The sequence below is a fragment of the Nematolebias whitei genome, chromosome 2 (assembly GCF_014905685.2).
Source record: "Nematolebias whitei isolate Nwh7 chromosome 2, NemWhi1, whole genome shotgun sequence".
NCBI classification, from domain to species: Eukaryota; Metazoa; Chordata; class Actinopteri; order Cyprinodontiformes; family Rivulidae; genus Nematolebias; species Nematolebias whitei.
Window position 1 is genome coordinate 13,046,784 of NC_056499.1, and position 18,275 is coordinate 13,065,058.

Genomic DNA, 18,275 nt, shown 5'->3' on the forward strand with positions numbered 1-18,275 from the left:
TATATATATAAAACATTAAGTGATTTAAAAATAAATCACATTAATGCTTTTGAATAGCATTTTGTAACTTGAGGCAGTTTGCTAATTGTGCTCCGTTTAGGTTTTAGCCAGCTATTTGTTACATTTGGCTTTTAGCATAATGCTACTTATAGCTAGTATTTTTTCTACGTTTAGCTTCAACTAGTATACTGGCTTTTTTAGTTAGCAAGTTTAGGTTGTGAATGTATTTTGCTACTTTCACATAGTGTTTCACAAATTTTACGTTGTTGTTTTCTTGCTTCTTTGAGCAATCATTAGGTCATGTTTAGCTAGCAGTTTGCCACTTTACCTTTTAGCTATAATCTTGCTATGTAAAACTATTATTTTGCAACTTATTGTTAGTTTAGCTAGGATTTTGCCAATTTTGAATGGCAGTTTGCTATTTTTTCTTTTCTGTTTTATAGTACATTTGGCAGCTTTTAGCTTTTAACTAACATTTTGCTACACTTAGCTATTAGCTTTTCTTTCAGCTTCTTCAGCAATGTCCTTTAAATCTCAGCATCCATGTTGCATTTTTGCTGAAAATCTCTACTTTTACTTGTGCCTTGTTGAGATCTTTGTGTTTTTGTTGAATCTGTTCTGTGATTGAGACCCGTCTGTCTTCCTGTTCTTGGTTTCTTGAGAGAAGTCCCACCTTTATTTTGACACCGTAATGTCAGATGGATCAGTTCTGTCCCTGGAAAGCTTTTCCAGCCAGTGCTCCAAACCTTCCCTGCTGGTGTTTATTTCAGGCAAATCAAAGTCGTGTTAATAATAGACTCCTTCCTCCTCTTTAAAACACAGTTAAATATATTAATAGGGCACATGTTTTTGCCATTGTGCAGCGCTCTATGTGTGTGTTCCACATTTGGATGAGTATTTGCCAAAATCCCACAGTCAGTTAGCGCTGAATAATTGGCTAACGTGCTCCCAGTGAGTCAGCTGGGGTGAGATTTGTTTGTTATTCACTGTTGGAGCCGGCGTTCTGTTTATTGTGACTTTTCTTGCTTAAAATGGACTCTGAAGAGCGGTTATCTGAAGCAGGCCGCCTGCAGTGACAAAACTAATTAGTTTGGTCACATGACAAAGACACTGTAACTTCCAGCTCATCTGAATGTTTTAACGTTTTTTCTTTCTGGTGTATGGTTTTGTTCCTGACACAACGAGCTCTAACTGATTCATTCGTTCCCCTCCGGCTCAGGTTTTGCTCGTAACCTGTCTGAAGGAACAGATGCCAACTACACAGAGTACGTTGCCACGAGGTGGTACCGCTCACCTGAGCTGCTGCTGGGGTGAGTCTGTGTGCGAGAACAATTTATTCAGAGCAATGGAACGAAGAGGTTCTGTTGACTGGTCCCTGCAGAATATTTTAAAAGTTTCATCACAGTTTATTATTTTTTTAATTGCATAAAAGAAAAATAAATTCCAACATTTCTTCCTCGTAGTGTAACATTTAATGCTACAATCCATTTGCAATATTTGTCTGAATGATGATTCATAAAAAATAAACTTGTTTATTATTTTCCGTGTAGCTTTATTTACAATTCCCTTCACAACACATTGAGAGAAGTTCAATTCCTTCAAAAACACTTTTTCTGCTTCAGCTACTGGCTTTGCTTAAGCTACTTTTAGCTTTTAGGTAGATTTATGCTACAGTTAGCTATTAAAAATCATTTTTCTTTTTTGAGATTTTACCTTTCTTTGGTTTTAGCTTTGACATAACCATTTGCTACTTTTAGCTTTCTAACCTCTTGATACTTTTGGCTGGCCTTTAATTTTTAGCTACAAATTTGTTGCTTTAGCTTTTAACTACCCTTTTGCTATTTTAGTTTCCAGGTTTGTCTTTTTCTTTCAGCTGTTTCTATAAAGACACATGTTTGTATCTTTTAGCTATCCATTGATACCTTTAACTTCTAGCTAATCATTTAACAATTTTAGCCTTTTTTTTTAGCTACCACTTCACTACTGTTTTCATTCAACCTTTATTTAGATATGTTAATCCCATTGAGCCTCGAGGACTCATTTACAAGAGAGACCTGATTTCAACAAAGAATGATGACAACAATGGACAACAGTAGACAATCACAAAAGAGGCATACAGATTTATTTATTTTTTACTAATTAAAATAAGTTGGCAAAAAAATAGCAAAAACAGCTAGATTATAAGGCGAATGTAGAAAACTACAAACAGGAACATGTCTGCATTGGTCCTTGCCAGGAGTCCAACAGATTCTTACTGTACTTCAGCTTTAAGCAAGCTATTTGCAATTTTATTTTCTAGCAAACATTTTTAGACTTTTAGGTATTAAAAAACAGCAGTTTTGATATTTTGAGATTTCCGTTAGCTTTTTGTAATGTTAAGTTTAAGTTAGTCAATTGTTATTTTAAGCTTCATTATTTGATACTTTTAGCTAATTTTTTTTTTTTTTTTTTTGATTTTGGCCAAAGTTTTTCTAATTCAACTTTAAGCACGCCTTTTGAGTTTTCTTTCTGATGCTATTTTCATATGTTAAGATATATGTGCTGCTTTTATCTTGTGTGCTGCTACATTTAGCTTTCAGCTCCCCTTTTATTGTTTCAGCTTTAGGCTAGTGCTTTGCCTCTTTCAGTTTTTAGTGTTCTGCTTTTGGTGGCACAGTTGAGCAGTGGTGAGCTGCTGCCTCGCAACAAGAAGGCCGCAGGTTCGCCTCCTAGTTGTTCTGTGGGGTGTTTACATGTTCTCCCTGTGGGTTTTCTCTGGATACTCCGGTTTTTCCTCCCACAGACATAAACGCAGGTGTCCCCCACCTCCAGAGAAAATGGATGGATGTTTTGCCTTTCTTTAACTTTAACAGCTCAGTTTTAAGTTTTTCCAAAATATATTGGTCACTCAGCGTTTTTAGCATTCATGCATTTTAAAATAAAATGTAATTTCCTCTATAGATGCTCTTTTAATTCCCCCCAAATAAAAAATGTCAGCTTCAGTTCAATCATTTTTTACTTGGATTTATTAAAGATCAATCACTTCTGAGTCATCAAATATAAAATACTTGATTTTTATATAAAATAGCATTAAAGAAGCTTTAAATAGCCACTGTGCTAATGAGTGCAAACTGAGATAAAAGGTCTGAAACATCTCACGTCTTCTGAAAAGACTTAAAACTACAGATGACTTCTACAATAATTTATTGTGACTGAGCTGTGCAGCCACAGAGTTCAGTGTCCCGCTTCATCCCAGATTTATCTTAAAGCTCGAAACAGAAACTTCTTCTGATTAACTAAGAATTGTGTAAATGTTTTAACAATCAAACCTGAAGCTGAGGGCTTTTTAAAACTGGAATCCACAGAAAGATCTGGGTTCAGGAGGGAATCACTGGACTCATGAGTTCTGATAAAACAAACAATTGTTCCCATTTTGTTTAAACTGGAGATTTCTCTCTAGAATAAGTTTTCGTCCACTCATAAATAAATAAATAGAAAAGCAGCTTTTCTTGAAGGAATGTAGATCGCTGCTTTGCCTGACAACGTTTCAAACAAAAACATCTTTTGATTTATTAGAGTTTGGAGTATATGTTGGGAATGACTTTCAGCTACTACCACACCATAGTTTAATTCAATATCTGTTCAAATTATTAAATTATAGCATTTTTTTATGTTAGCTAAGGTAGCTTAGCTGTGGTGGCTATTTTAAACCAGTTTACTCAGATATAGTTTCACATCCATTGATTACTTTCTGAAAGGTTGCTTAAAATCTGTCCAGAGGTCCATGAGAAATTTTGCTAACAGGCAGATAAGCAATTTGATGGTTGCCCATCTTCAGTGGCAACAGGCAATAAAACTAAAACTGTTCGTTTTGTGACACATTTTCCAATAAAATGGAAATATTAATACAACTTATCTGCCAGATGTGTCAAAACGGAAAGATTATTTAATTATAAATTATTTGAGAAATACAAAAATCTGATAAAACCTCGTCCTTTGTGAAATGAATAAATAAAATCACTTCAGTCCTTTGATGATGTCCATACTTTTACCTTTATATTTGGTGTTAATCGGCTCATTCTGCAGTTTTTGCTCCGGAATTTAAATTATTTCCTCGTTGAGATTTTAGCTGCAACCGAAAATCAAACGTTTGGATTTAATTTCTCGCATTGCTTTCGTTGTTTTTGTTGCATAAAACGATCGGAGACAGCTGAGCGTCATTTAGCTTTGGTGCTGCAGCTTGATTTAGAAAACTGCCCTGGAACATTTACCAAGACGGCGTTTGCATGCCTCCCACTCAGATCCTCTCCCTCCAACACCAGCGCTCCTGAGCCTCTCTGCTGCCAGAACTCTCACCAGGATCCTTGGTTCTGTTCCCTCAGAAGGAACCATCTTTTTCTCCACAATCACTAAATTCACCTCTTTATTTCGGTCCGTGCTAACGTTTTTTTATTTTAATAAATCATTATTTTTCACTCCATCCTCCTCCTTTATTTTCACAAAAATTCATCTAAGGCTGTAGTCCACAATCCTGGTCCTGGAGGACCACCATCCTGCGTGTTTTAGTCGTTACGCTGCTCTTCAGCAGATCTTTAAGTTTTGCAAAAGTCTGTTAATCACTCAGTCATTCACATCAGATGTGTCAGAGCAGAAAAGTATCTCATGCAGGATAGTGGCCCTCCAGGACCAGGACTGGGCACCACTGATCTGAGAGCTTCATGTGATTTGCTGACATCCATCCATCTTCTTGACCTGGTCCCTTTTCTGGGTCACAGGGAGCTGGTGTCTGTCTCCAGCAGTTACTGTGGGAGAGGTGGGGGACACCCCATGGGAGGAAACTGGAGTACCCAGAAAAACCCTTGCATGCACATGGAGAACATTTAAATGTCACACACAAAGGCCAGGGATGGAACTTGCGACCTTCTCGCTGTGAGGAGACGGCTCTAACCACTTCGCTACCATGTCCCAGTTGCTGACATTTTTCATTAGTTTAATTTTTTTCCTGATAAAAGGTGTTTTGTGTCTCAGGGCTCCGTATGGAAAGGCCGTGGACATGTGGTCGGTAGGCTGCATCCTCGGGGAGCTGAGTGACGGACAGCCTCTGTTTCCAGGGGAAAGTGAAATTGATCAGGTTGGTAAAGCTTCAAAAAGTACCTGATCTGACAAAGATGAAGAGAAGGAAGAAATAATTCACAGTCTTGCTGTTTTCTGGGAGCTCTTTAGGCAATTCTGTTTGTTTATGTCTTTTTATCTTTTGGACTTAACGCATAGTTTTGTTCTGCAAATAGCACCTTTTTATTTAATGGGACCTTCTTATAAACATGCGTCAGTTCAATCACAACCTGATGGTAATGAGCATGTCCCATTGTTCCAGTGTTACTGATGAAATAGAGTTTCACATGCAGCAAAAAGCTGCAGAAAACTGTAAAAGATGCATCGCAGGGGGGAAAAAAAATGAAATGCGTAAATATCAACACAAAAGAAACAAATTTAAATAACAAACATGAAAAGCTTTTAAAACTGCTTAAAATACAGATTCTGACGTTATTAGATATTTGATAACAGACCGAGTTAACTCCAAATAACTAGTCAAAATTTTAAACTAAGATCTTGTGCAATTCAATTCAATTCCGTTTATTTCTATAGCACCAAGTCACAACAGAAGTCGTCTCAGGGCACTGAACAGAAACATTCATATATAAAATAATAATTTAACATTATTTATCTGAGGAGCAGACTGCTTTAAGTTTAACGCCATTGCAGAACTCTCATCTTGAGCAAGCATAAAGGCGACAGTGGAAAGGAAAAACTCCCTCATGAAGAAACCTTTAGCAGAACCAGGTTCAGGACAAGCGGACATCTGCTTCGTCCGGCTGAGTTTGAGAGGAACAGATACACAATGGCAGGTCAAGGATCACATGTTAAGATAGAAATAGCATCAAATGAAAACTTTTCAATTTTAACAATTCATTTAAGGAAATGAGGTCAATTTGTCCTCCAGTAGTCTAAGCTTAAGAAAGCATGACAAGCTGACCCTAACTATAGGATTTAACAAAAAGGAAAGTCTTGAGCCCAGTCTTAAAACTGGACAATGTGTCAGCCTCACGGACAGAAACTGGAAGTTGGTTCCATAAGAGTGGAGCCTGAGAACTGAAAGATCTTCCTCCCATTCTGCTTTTGGAAACTCTAGGAACCGCGAGTAAGCCTGCAGTCTGAGAGCGAAGTGCTCTGTTAGGAAAATATGGAACAATAAGATCGCAATCATAAGATGGAGCTAGGTTGTTGAGAGCTTTGTAGGTTAGAAGTAAGATTCAATTCTAGACTTGACAGGGAGCCAGTGGAGAGAAGCTTAAACTGGAGAGATATGATCTCTCCCACTAACTCCAGTTAAGACTCTGGCAGCAGCATTTTGGATCAACTGAATACTTTTTAAAGAAGTTTTTGGACACTATTGCACAATTTATTTAAGCTCAGTGTTTGTATTGGGGTTGATTCTCATGTAGCATGAAGAAGTTTTCTCCTGACCATGACTGTTGTGGAAAAATGGAGATTTCCAAACAGACCAAGGTGTAGTTCATCATATGTTTTCGGTTTTCAAGTCCCGTTTAAAAACCCACTACTATTCGGTAGCTTTCAACACCAGATGATCTGTGTTTTGATCCTGTATGCTCCACACTGGTTAGTCGTCATTATCTGCATCGTTTTTATGTCTATAGTTCTGATTTACTTCATTTTGTATATTACTTTGTGTTTTACCTGTTGTTCTGTCTGTACAGCACTTTGGTTGACCATGTCGCTGTTTTAAGTGCTCTATAAATAAAATGGTATGGTATGTTTTAAAACGCTTTAGAGAGCAGTCCAGCATTCACAGAACATTAAATGCACTTACAAGATCACACTCTTATCCAAGCTCTCACCGGAAAAGTTAGTTTTATAGAATAGCCTCCAGCCAGAATAAGTATTCACATTGCATTTTCACAGGAAATACAATTTCTCTAGTTGTCTGCTCAATTCCAGTTTAGAAAAACACTAATCTCCAAAACTACAAACATTCATTATTTAAATCCCTCAGAGACGAGGACATTGGAGTACAACTTGTTTTTTTTTATTTATTTGGTTTTATTGATCACGATGCTCTTTTCTGTGTTTGGGCTAATAATAGTTGATTCATGTTGTTTGTTTTGTGTTTTGCTGCTTTTCTCGTTGGTGTTTTATGTCGTCCTGCTTCTTAGCCAGGCCATCTTTTGTTAATGAGAACTGGTTCTCAATTGACCTCACTGGTAAAATAAATGAAAACAAACAAAACATATTAATAATAAAAAAAAAAAAAATACTTAGGTAAAGCCACTTTTTGTGTTGGCTACTGTTTATAGCTGTGGTGGCCATCTTGAATCATCTTGACTCCAGACGTTAATCAGTTGTAGATGCTCATCCACTGATCGTTTCCTGAAAGTTTCATAAAAATCTATAAAGTGGGTTCAACAGATATTTTGCTAACAGACAGACACACCAGCACACACAGACAAAAAAGTAAACAATGGTGCTTTTAATAAATAAAAATCCTTCCAACTAAAGTGCATTTTATTTGACTTGTTTCTAGTTAATGTTATAAACTCAATATATTAAAAATCAGTTGTCAGCTCTTCTCAAGGTGAATAAATTAATTTAAAAAAAAGTATTTTTTATTGTGTAACGAGTGCCATTAAAACGTTTAGCGCTCATTTCAGATTACTTCATACTAAACTAGTTTCTGTTTTTTTTATCTCCAGCTCTTCACCATCCAGAAGGTTCTGGGTCCACTTCCTGCAGAGCAGATGAAACTGTTCTACAACAACCCGCGGTTCCATGGAATCAGGGTAGGAGACCACACCTCCTCCTCTTCACCTTCATCTCTCTTCTTCCTCCGTTATGTCTCCTTCCACGTCGTTCTCCCGTGGCAGCGTTCCCAGAACCATGACTGAGTGGACCGCTATGAGTCATGAGAGGCAGTTCAGTTTAGCAGCAGGAGAAAATCTCCCAGAAGACCTTGCAGCATTTTTTTTTTGCGGTAGTGAGTTTGTGTGATATCTGAACTGAGACTTACTTTTTGTACGCCTGTCTAAGGTGAACGTGTCCTGGTACAGACTGTGTACGCCTGTAAACGTTCTCTTGTCTGACCTGTAACTTCTGATCAAGATCATTTAACAAAATTTCATACACTTATGCTTCATTACTAGATGGTGTGTTATGTAATATTTTCATCTCCTTAGCTTCAAGGTCAAGGTCACATATCAAGGTCACATTTAAAACAAGATCTTTGTTTTCCAGACCATAAACTCTGATCTGCTCAAGATAATTTAACAAAGCGTGATATGAATGTTTACCACCAGTACACAGCATGTTGTGTATTCTTTTATCACCCCAGCTTCAAGGTCAAGGTCAAAAATCAAGGTCAACTATAATACAAAGTCTTTGCTTACCTGGACCATAACTTCTGATCCACTCAAGATAATGTATTGAAACTTCTAATACGTACGCATCATCACTAGAGGCTTGCTGCATAATCTTCTCATTACTCCAGCTCTACGGTCAAGGTCACAAATCAAGGTCAAAGTTTATACAAGATCTTTGTCCAGGCTTATGTTATAGGCTATATGCTATAATTTTGTTCCACCTCATGCACCACATGTAATGTGAATGACAATAAAGAACTTTGACCTTGACCTTGATAGATTGCTGTATAATATCTTATTGACGGACGTTTCATGTCATAATCTTGTTTCCTGGTAAAACATCGGCTGCATGCAAGTAAAAAACAACAAAGATCAGGACGGGTGTTTGTTTGTGTCCCAGTTTCCTTCAGTCACTCACCCGCAGACATTGGAGCGGAGGTACCAAGGCATCATGAGCGGTCTGATGTTGGATTTAATGAAGGTAAGGCAAAGAAACGTGCAAACCTTCTACTTCAGTCTTTCCATTTATATATTTGTAAATGTTTGTAGCTGTATAATAAAGACAAGCGGTTAAATAACTCCCTGAAACGTCTCTTTGTGTTTTCCTCTCAGAATCTGTTGCTGCTGAACCCGACGGAGCGTTTTCTAACTGAGCAGAGTTTAAACCATCCCGTCTTTCAGCCTCTGAGGCAGGTGGAGCGAGAAAAATCTTCTCCTGCGTCTCCAAACCCGCCACGCTCCTCCAAGAGGAAAACCCACCACCACGGAGAGAACACGGTTCCCACGAGGTCTGACCACGTCAGGTTTTACTTTATTTCCAATAAATGACACAATATGTCACCGTTTGGAGAGTTTTGATTTGTCTTGCTGATTTTTTTCTTGTTTTTCAGTGTTTTCAGTTTTTGTATCAGTAGTTTCCTGTAAGTTGTTTCTGTTGACGTTTTCTGTTCGTCTGTGTTTTTGCTCCACGTTCCTGTCAGTGTTTCCCTCGGCTTTCCTGTTTGTCACGTTTACCTGCCACCCCACCTGTCCTCATACAGTCACCTGCTCAGTGGATCAAGGCTTCTTGTTCTGAAACACAACAAGAACAGGTCACCTTTGGTTTACCAGGCGTGTCCAGTCCTGTCCCTGAAGGGCCACCATCCTGCAGGTTTCAGATGTTTTTCTGATCCAACACACCTGATTTCAATCAATGTGTGATTAATGGGCTTCTGCAGAACATGAAGAGGTGATTGAACCATCGGATCAGGTGTGTTGGAGCAGGAAACAGGTGAAACATGCAGGATAGTGGCCCTCCAGGACCAGATTGGACACCTCTGGTCTAAATTAAATAAAGCCGTGACATTTTCACACATTTATTTATTTAACAAACACTCATAAATAAATCCTTCAAGTATTATTCAGTGTGTTTTTGGAGCCTTTTTTGTGTAAGATTCAGGTTTGAGGATAAGGATTAATTCATCGCCTCTCTCGGGTCCTCCAGGAGTCACAACAAGAGTTCGAGTCGTCGCTCCACCAGCAAAGAGTGCTCCAGCCTCCCTCGTCACGGCGACCTCCATCACCTCAGCAACGAGAGCTTCCTGAACGGCAACAAGCCGGCTCCGTCCAGTTTGAGCCCGACGCTCCACCCGAAGGGCCAGTACCTGTCGCAGACCCTGAACCGCTCTGCCTCCTCCAGCAAAGACCTGGCTAACAACAACCTGCCGCACCTCCTCAGTCCCAAAGAAGCGAAGAACAAGACGGAGTTTGATTTCAGTTTGGGACCGTCCACAAAGTTAACGGATCAGGGACACGGAGCGAAGTACAGCCTCAGTAAACCGAGCTCGTCTCGCTCTCAGCAGCAGCAGCAGCAGCAGCAGCAACAGGCCGGCCGACACAACTTCCTGGAAAATAAAACCAACACACTGCAGTCTGGAGGAGAGAAGCAACATGGCCGCCACACCCACAGCATGGCCGACTCCGCCCACGGGTCCATGTCCTCCTCTTCTAAAAGCTCGGCCTCTTATCTCAGCCTGTCCAAGAGCCACGGTGCTTTGAGCGACGCCAAATCTGTGGGAAACCTCAGCGACGGTCGACTTCATCCCGATGACCCCAATGCCAACCCGGCAGCTGTTCAAGGACCCGGAGCCCGGTTCTTCCCTGCCAGCTGTTTAGACCTCAATGCCCCTCAAGGACCTCCAGGACCCCCCGGCAGCCCCTCAACCAGACACAGCGATCGGTCCGGGCACAGCCCCGCCTCTCGAAGCAGTGGTAATGTCCGCATGGAGAGCAGCACGCTGGACTCCTCATCCAGACACAAATCCAGGCATAAATCTTTAGCCCCAGGTGAGTCCAGGAGGCTGTCCAGACTTGTTGCTACACGTCTGTTTCATGGTTCTGATGCTTCAGACATGGAGGCCATCTTGGATTGAGTTGACTCAGAAGTGAATCAGTTGTAGATTTAAATCTAAAGTTTGATTCAACTCTGTCCACTGATTCATGACACGTCAGAGTATGACCCTGCAGACTTTTAACTCTGCCTTCTTCTCCAGAAGATGCTGGCGCTCCAGAGCTTTTGGACCCAGGAGGACCGGCCATGTCCAGCACCCACACTCTGCCGTCTCCACACGAGTCGTATCACTACGGACTAGGCTACACCTCCCCCTTCTCCTCTCAGCAGCGACCTCAGCGGCACTCCATGTACGTGAGGAGGGAACGCCATCGACCGCACGCAGTGGAAGGCGGCATGGCGGGTTTGCCTCCACCGGGGCAGAACATCCCAACGAGAGCCAGCAGCCTGCAGCTCCTGTCCCCTCAGCTGCAGCACCGGACCACCCTGACCGGACACTCAGTCAGCTCCTCGAGGGAGGACTGCACCGACGACATGACGAGGGTCAGTTACGCTCATCCTGAGAGTTCGAACACAAGCGTTTGTCTTAAAAACGCTGAAACTGGCTTTGTCAGCACAAAGATTCATAATTTCAGCTGGTGCTTCCTTTCGTCCATCAGATGATTCAGTAGATGTTCCCGTCTCCGTGGTAACAACACCACTGTGACGTGAACTCAGTAGGAAAGTTTTCATTCTGTTTGAACTTCTTTTCCACATTTTATTGCATTTTAATCACAAACTTCAAACTTTTTACAAGGGTTTAAAACCAACATAGAGTAGTACAGAATTATGACGTGGAAGAAAAATGAGTTTTTCCAATTCTTTACAAATAAAAGTCTGAGAAATGTGAGTCAATATTTTGTAAAACAACCTTTTACTGCACGTCCAGCTGCAGGGTTTTTTTTTTTTTCCTCTATCAGCTTTGTCCATCTGGAGCCTGAATTTTGTCCCATTCTTCTTTGTCAAACAGCTCAGTCAGGCCGGATGGAGTCTCTGTGAACAGCAGTTTTTAAGATTTATTAAAGGTTTTCAGTAAGATTCAGGATCTGGACTTAGTTTGATCTGACCCATTCCACTGTAGATCTGTCTGCTTTTGAGTTTTTGTTCTGCTAGAACGTGAACCTTTGGGATTATCCTGTATTTATCTCCCATCGTTAACTCTAACCAGCTTCTCCACAGCATGATGCTGCCCCCACCGTGCTTCACAGTGAGTGACGTGCAGCGTTGGATTTCTTATTGTCCCATGAACAGATTGTCCTGAGCTGTGATCTCCTTCAGAGTTACAGTGGAGCATCTTGGCTTCTCCAGATAAGACGTGGGGAACATATGGGCCGAGGCCAAAAGTGACCCTTGGACTATCTCCATCCGGCCTGATATACTTAATCGAAACTGAAGCAACTTTAAAATAAGTTGATAGAAATCATCATTTGATGGATGGAATTTAGGAAATCTAAAGTAAATATTTTGGACAAATTCATAAAAAACATTTGGATTAAGATCAGCTACAACATTTTCAAAGTTGTGGTTCCAGAACTATACTAAAACTTAAAGACTCCAAAAAGCTAATGTATATCTTATTTTTTCATATTCAACAAATATATTGTCACAAGAGCCAGTTTACAGAATATTCTCAGAGTACTGGGGAGACATGTTATAAAGCATAAATCTTCCAGATTATCTGTCTTAAAGAAAATGTATTTTCCAACTCTCTCTGCAGCCCATCAGTCCCTATAAATATCTTCATTTGGCCCTCTGGGAAAAATCCCCCCCCCCCCCCTCCCCGCGCCTTAGATCAGTGTCAGTTTAGATGGACGGCCATGTTTGTCATTTCACAGTGTTGTGGTGGAAAAAGCACTATGAACCTGACTTGGGGTCAGTAGGGATCAAAGAACATTTTAATATCATTCACAATAACAGTAGCAGTGAAAATTATGGAGCATGGTGGGTGCAAATTATGCACATTCCCTTGACAACAGTTGTTCTCTGTGAGATGTCCAAAGCCTGGGATGTTGTTTTAAAACCCAATCCTGCTTCACATTTCTCAAAAACTTTCTCCCTGACTAGTCTGCTATGTTCCTTGGTCTTCATGATGTCCTGTAACAAACCCCTGAGGCTCACAGAACATCTGGATTTATTCTGAGATTGAATTGTACACAGGTTGCCTCTGTTTACTGATTATCTGAAGGTGGCTTGGTGTCTCAGAATATTTTTTAAAAAATGCCACACTTTCCAGATTTTTATTTGTAAAACATTTTAAGAACCAGGAGTTATTTTCCTTCCACTTCATGCACCACTTTGCGTTGTTCTGTCCCATAAAATCCCAGTAAAATGCTTTGACACAAACGTCAAAGTATTTTTATTGTAGCCTGACAAAATGTGGAAAAGTTCAAGGAACACAAACAGAGAAGCCTTTAAAAGTTAAAAAAGTCTGTTTATCTTTCCAAGTACTGTGATAAATCTGGTCTTTGGTACATTTTACTGCAAAAGATTTGAATCGAAACTAGATAACCGCTTTCTTAAAGAGTTCAACGTGTTAACAAATCCTTCACATCACCTTATGAAGGTGTAAATATGGCACAGCTGGAGCGTGTTTGGTTTTTAAAACAGTTTCAAACACGTGTTTACAGGTGAAGTGCACACCTGCAGAACCTCTAACAGATGTGGCAGGTTGACGAGAAGAACTTTCCTTTAACTCAGCTCACTGACGTGAAATGTTGGTTTTCTTTGTAAGGGTGATTTTGTGTGCTCTAAAACTGAGCGAGTGTGTGTGTGTGTTTCACGGGTTGATGTGTGTGTGTTGGGTCCCTGTCTCGTTGTCATTGCCTCTGCATCATTGCTGCTTCTCCAGTCTGCTTTGACCTGCGCCTGTCCGTCTCCCCAACAGAGTGAGCAGCCCCCTAAAGACATGAGCCACCCCTGCCCCATCAAAGACTCTACGAGGGACAACCCAGCTGCTTTTCATACGCAGCGCTCTAAAAACGAGGTCCGACCCGCTGGTTCCTCCCTACCTCCAACTCCACCCAGCACGCAGGGCAGCTCTTCTCTAACTGCTGGTTTCTGTAGCACTTTCCTGTTTCTAGTCAGGCCAAAGCTTCACTGCATGTTGTCGCTGGTATAAATGTAACCTGAGTGTCTCGTGTTGACGCAAAGACAAGTGGGATTATCAGACACAAAGATACTGAGGAACCTCCTGCCTCGGTGTGTTTACTCATCAGCATGGTGTGCACCTTTCAGGTTGGTATGTATCACGACCCCCACGGTGACGATGGAGGATCCGCCAAAGAGAACCGCATGATCTTCACCGAGTCCATGCCTCGACGAGTCGGCAGTTTCTACAGAGGTGAGGGGCAAGAAACACCAAATCAAAGCACGCTTACAAAGATAAGTGATGTCACTGAGCTCTGTGAAAAGCAAAGACTGATGATTTTACCTGTGAGAGTTCACAGCCGTCAGCAGCATCTTCACTGTGAACTGAACATCATCTGTGTTCATCCAGAGAATATGATGGGACAAAACGCTGCTCAGACTCTTAGTCTTTGACTGACAGCTCATTATAGCTGCACCACAGGTCCAAAAACAACCAGATTTAATCCCAAACTTGTCACAATTTGGACTCAGGAATTCTGACTCGAGGAGCTGAAAAATAAACCTAAACTTTACAAAACAAGCTGACAGCAGAACTCACGAAACTGAGGGCAGGCACAGAGAAACAGAGCGAGGCGTTTATAATCCCTGGTGACAGAAGTGAAGCCGAGGAACTAAAGGAACTGAGGCTGATGAGAGAAGTGACTGCAGCTGTGACAGGTGAAACAGGAAGCAGGTGCAGATGGGCGGGGCAGGGTGGCAGAAACCAAGTGAGGAGAAGTGACCAAACCACAGAAAACAAAACATAAACACAAAAGATCCCAAACAAAACCTACAGATCCTGAAAAATCGTCTGATTTCCAGGTGACTGATCCTCCAAGAAAAGTAAAGGATGTTGTTGTTTTGTAAAACGATAGAAAATCATCTTAAAACAGATTTCCCCATCAAACACAACTCTTTAAAACGTGTAGAAACATCATTTGAGTCATGTTCTCTCCTCCGTTTCTCTTCAGTCCCCTCCCCCAGACCGGATAACTCCTCTTCTTTCCACGAAGGTGTTGGTCCAGGTCGAGGACCGGTGGGACCCGTTGTAGCCGGGGACCCGGGTGGCGTGGGGAGTCACTCCAAACGCCAGACGGCTTTCGACTGGTGAGAATTATCAATACGTTGTGTTTGGGTGATGCCACTTCAGCTGAGTTTTAACTCTTCTATCTACAGTTTTCAAAAATATTTGACACTTAAGAACACGGCCATGTTATTTATTTAAATTAATTTAGTTCAACACATCTGATGACTACTTCCTGTATGTTTCTCCAAAGTCTGTCCAGTGTTTCATTTTAATAATATTAATAACATTTGCATTGACCATGATTACTCTTTGTTTTTACAATGAACAAGTTTTTGGCATAAAGTCCAAAACCCACCATTTATTCGTATTACATATCCAGTGAAATATGGTAGAGATAACAAATAAATATGTTATGTGGCAAACACTGAAGAGTAACACACACTGGTTTTGAAAACAATTTTTGTGTCAGATTCAAGCTGTTTTAGTGGCAGCTTTGGAAACAGCCCTTTCACTTCCATGTGTGGATGTGACGTCACAGACCTAATTATGCGAGACCGCAAAGATGGGCAGTCTCATGGAGAAAACACCCCCACCTCCTTTCTGACTGAGGCCCAAAGTCATTATAGAAAGAAGAACAAGACGCAAAAGTTGAAGGAAGTTTGGCAGCGATAGAGAAACAGTGAGAGCGGGAATGATTGATGAGATTACAGAGATTTGTGATAGCAAGTTTGGATTTTATAGTTAGGCTGTAGTGTGGTGTGTTTGGTGTTTAATTTAGTCAGTTTTAGTGTGTCTGAGTCAAAACAATGAGGGGATGTCTGAACGTGAAGATGCAGCTTCTGTTTGAGGTGAGGGATGGAGCCGAGGAGCCAGAACCTCTCGGACAGAAGAGGTAGAGCTGAAAAAAAAAAAAATGTCTGAGACAAAAGAGTGAGGACTTTGACGAGGAAGTGGGAGTTCCATTATTTGTTTTAGAAGAGGAAAGAGAAGAAGAATGCACTGAGCACCACATCCCTGCCTGTGAATAAAAACTCCTGCCTGTGAATACACACAGCGGACTGTGAATGCACACTCCTGCCTGTGAATACACACTCTTGCCTGTGAATACACACAGTGGACTGTGAATACACACTCCTGCCTGTGAATACACACTCCTGCCTGTGAATACACACAGCGGACTGTGAATACACACTCCTGCCTGTGAATACACACTCTTGCCTGTGAATACACACCCCTGCCTGTGAATACACACAGCGACCTGTGAATTCACACTCCTGCCTTTGAATACACGCAGCAACCTGTGAATACACACTCCTGCCTGTGAATACACACTCCTGCCTGTGAATACACACTCCTGCCTGTGAATACACACTCCTGCCTGTGAATACACAAAGCAGCCTGTGAATACACACTCATGCCTGTGAATACACACTCCTGCTTGTGAATACGCACTCCTGCCTGTGAATACACACAGCAGACTGTGAATACATACTCCTGCCTGTGAATACATACTCCTGCCTGTGAATACACACTCGTGCCTGTGAGTACACACTCCTGCCTGTGAATACACACAGTGGCCTGTGAATACACACTCCTGCCTGTGAATACACACTCCTGTCTGTGAATACACACTCCTGCCTATGAATAGACACTTCTGCCTATGAATACACACTCCTGCCTGTGATACATACGCTTGCCTGTGAATACACACAGCGGCCTGTGAATACACACTAATGCCTGTGAAAACACACAGCGGCCTGTGAATACACACTCCTGCCTGTGAATACCATTCCTGCCTGTGAATACACACAGCGGCCTGTGAATACACACTCCAGCCTGTGAATACCATTCTTGCCTGTGAATACACTCTCCTGCCTGTTCCTGATCCCTGGCCCGATGTCATCAGCCTTCAGTAATCATCGTCCATGTGCTTGGGTGTTTCCGTCACTGTTTTATTTATTAAAAGATTTTTTTAGCACGTGCGTGGCCTGAAAACATATAACCATCATATTCTATGACAAAGATCATCTCTTAAGAGCACCTGAGATTATAATCATGGCTGTTGGACTGTAAAAAAAATACAACATACAACTTACATTACATTTTCAGCCCTTCAGTTTTATTTCAGGAAGGTTTTTTTTTTCCTGACTGTGTATTTGCAGTGTGTCACCTTACATATTTATGCTATACCCACAAGCCTTTAAAAAAAATCAATTTACCCATGATCTTGTACAAACGTGAAATTTTTGCACATGTTCTTCAGGACGGCTGCAGAGGCAATGGTCATGAATCCTCCGGAGCCGACCAAAGAGAAGGAAAAACAAGGCTTCTTCAGGTCTATTAAAAAGAAAAAGAAGAAGACACAAATAGTAAGATTTTTTAATGATCATCTATTCATCCAGGAAATGATACCATACCATACCATTTTATTTATAGAGCACTTAAAACAGCTACAAGGCCAACCAAAGTGCTGTACAGACAGAACAATAGTCAACACACGAAGCAATATACAAAATGAAGTAAATCAAAAATATAGACATAAAAACGATGCAGATAATAAATATGATGACAAACCAGTGTGGAGTGTACAGGTTCAAAACACAGATCCTCTGGTGTTGAAAGCTACTGAATAGTAGTGTTTTTAAACAGGATTTAAAAACCGAAAGGGAGGGGACCAGTCTGACAAGCAGAGGTAACTCGTTCCAAAGTCTTAGTCCTGCTACAGAGAAGGCCCTGTCACCTCTGCACTTAAGACGAGTTCCTGGAACTGTGAGAAGCAACTGGTCCGCTGACCACAGGGAACGTGGTGGGACATACGGTTGTATCAGATCAGAGAGATGGGGGGGCGAAACTGTTCAGCGATTTGTAGACATACAGGAGTATTTTGAACTGGATTCTAAGGTGAACCGGTAACCAGTGCAGTGAGGCCAAAACTGATGTAATGTGCTCTCTTTTGCCTGTACTGGTTAAAAATTGGGCTGCTGCATTCTGGACCAGTTGTATGATGATTTATATGTGAACCTTTAGCTATTTCTGTGCACTTCCTGTGAGACTGATAACCCCCGAGGGTCCTGAAGGGTAATTCTGATTTATTATAACTTGGATTTTTTAGTCACATTGTCTGCAATCATTCCTAATGATGATCATAATAAACAGACTCTGCAGGGCTGAAAACATAATGAAATACAATCACAACAAACATTCAGACAATCAGACGGATCAGAAAAAAGCTCCGGCACATGAAAAGAGACGATGACAATAACCGGTAAAATTATTACACAAATGTCTGGATTTCAGCTAAACTCATTTCTACTTTTTCCCACAATTTTATTAAAAGAAATGC

General features: G+C 41.0%; 1 protein-coding gene across 1 annotated transcript in view; it reads left to right on the top strand.

Moving 5' to 3' along the window:
* The window catches only part of cdkl5 (cyclin-dependent kinase-like 5), a 37,980-nt gene that overhangs the window by 14,072 nt on the left and 5,633 nt on the right, over positions 1 to 18,275 (top strand). The window contains exons 7-17 of the mRNA XM_037690245.1: positions 1,220 to 1,310; positions 5,008 to 5,110; positions 7,749 to 7,835; positions 8,812 to 8,892; positions 9,024 to 9,199; positions 9,895 to 10,736; positions 10,943 to 11,283; positions 13,664 to 13,762; positions 14,014 to 14,119; positions 14,877 to 15,012; positions 17,196 to 17,301. Coding sequence (XP_037546173.1) covers positions 1,220 to 1,310; positions 5,008 to 5,110; positions 7,749 to 7,835; positions 8,812 to 8,892; positions 9,024 to 9,199; positions 9,895 to 10,736; positions 10,943 to 11,283; positions 13,664 to 13,762; positions 14,014 to 14,119; positions 14,877 to 15,012; positions 17,196 to 17,301 — 2,168 coding nt within the window. The remainder of the gene's footprint in view (positions 1 to 1,219; positions 1,311 to 5,007; positions 5,111 to 7,748; positions 7,836 to 8,811; positions 8,893 to 9,023; positions 9,200 to 9,894; positions 10,737 to 10,942; positions 11,284 to 13,663; positions 13,763 to 14,013; positions 14,120 to 14,876; positions 15,013 to 17,195; positions 17,302 to 18,275) is intronic.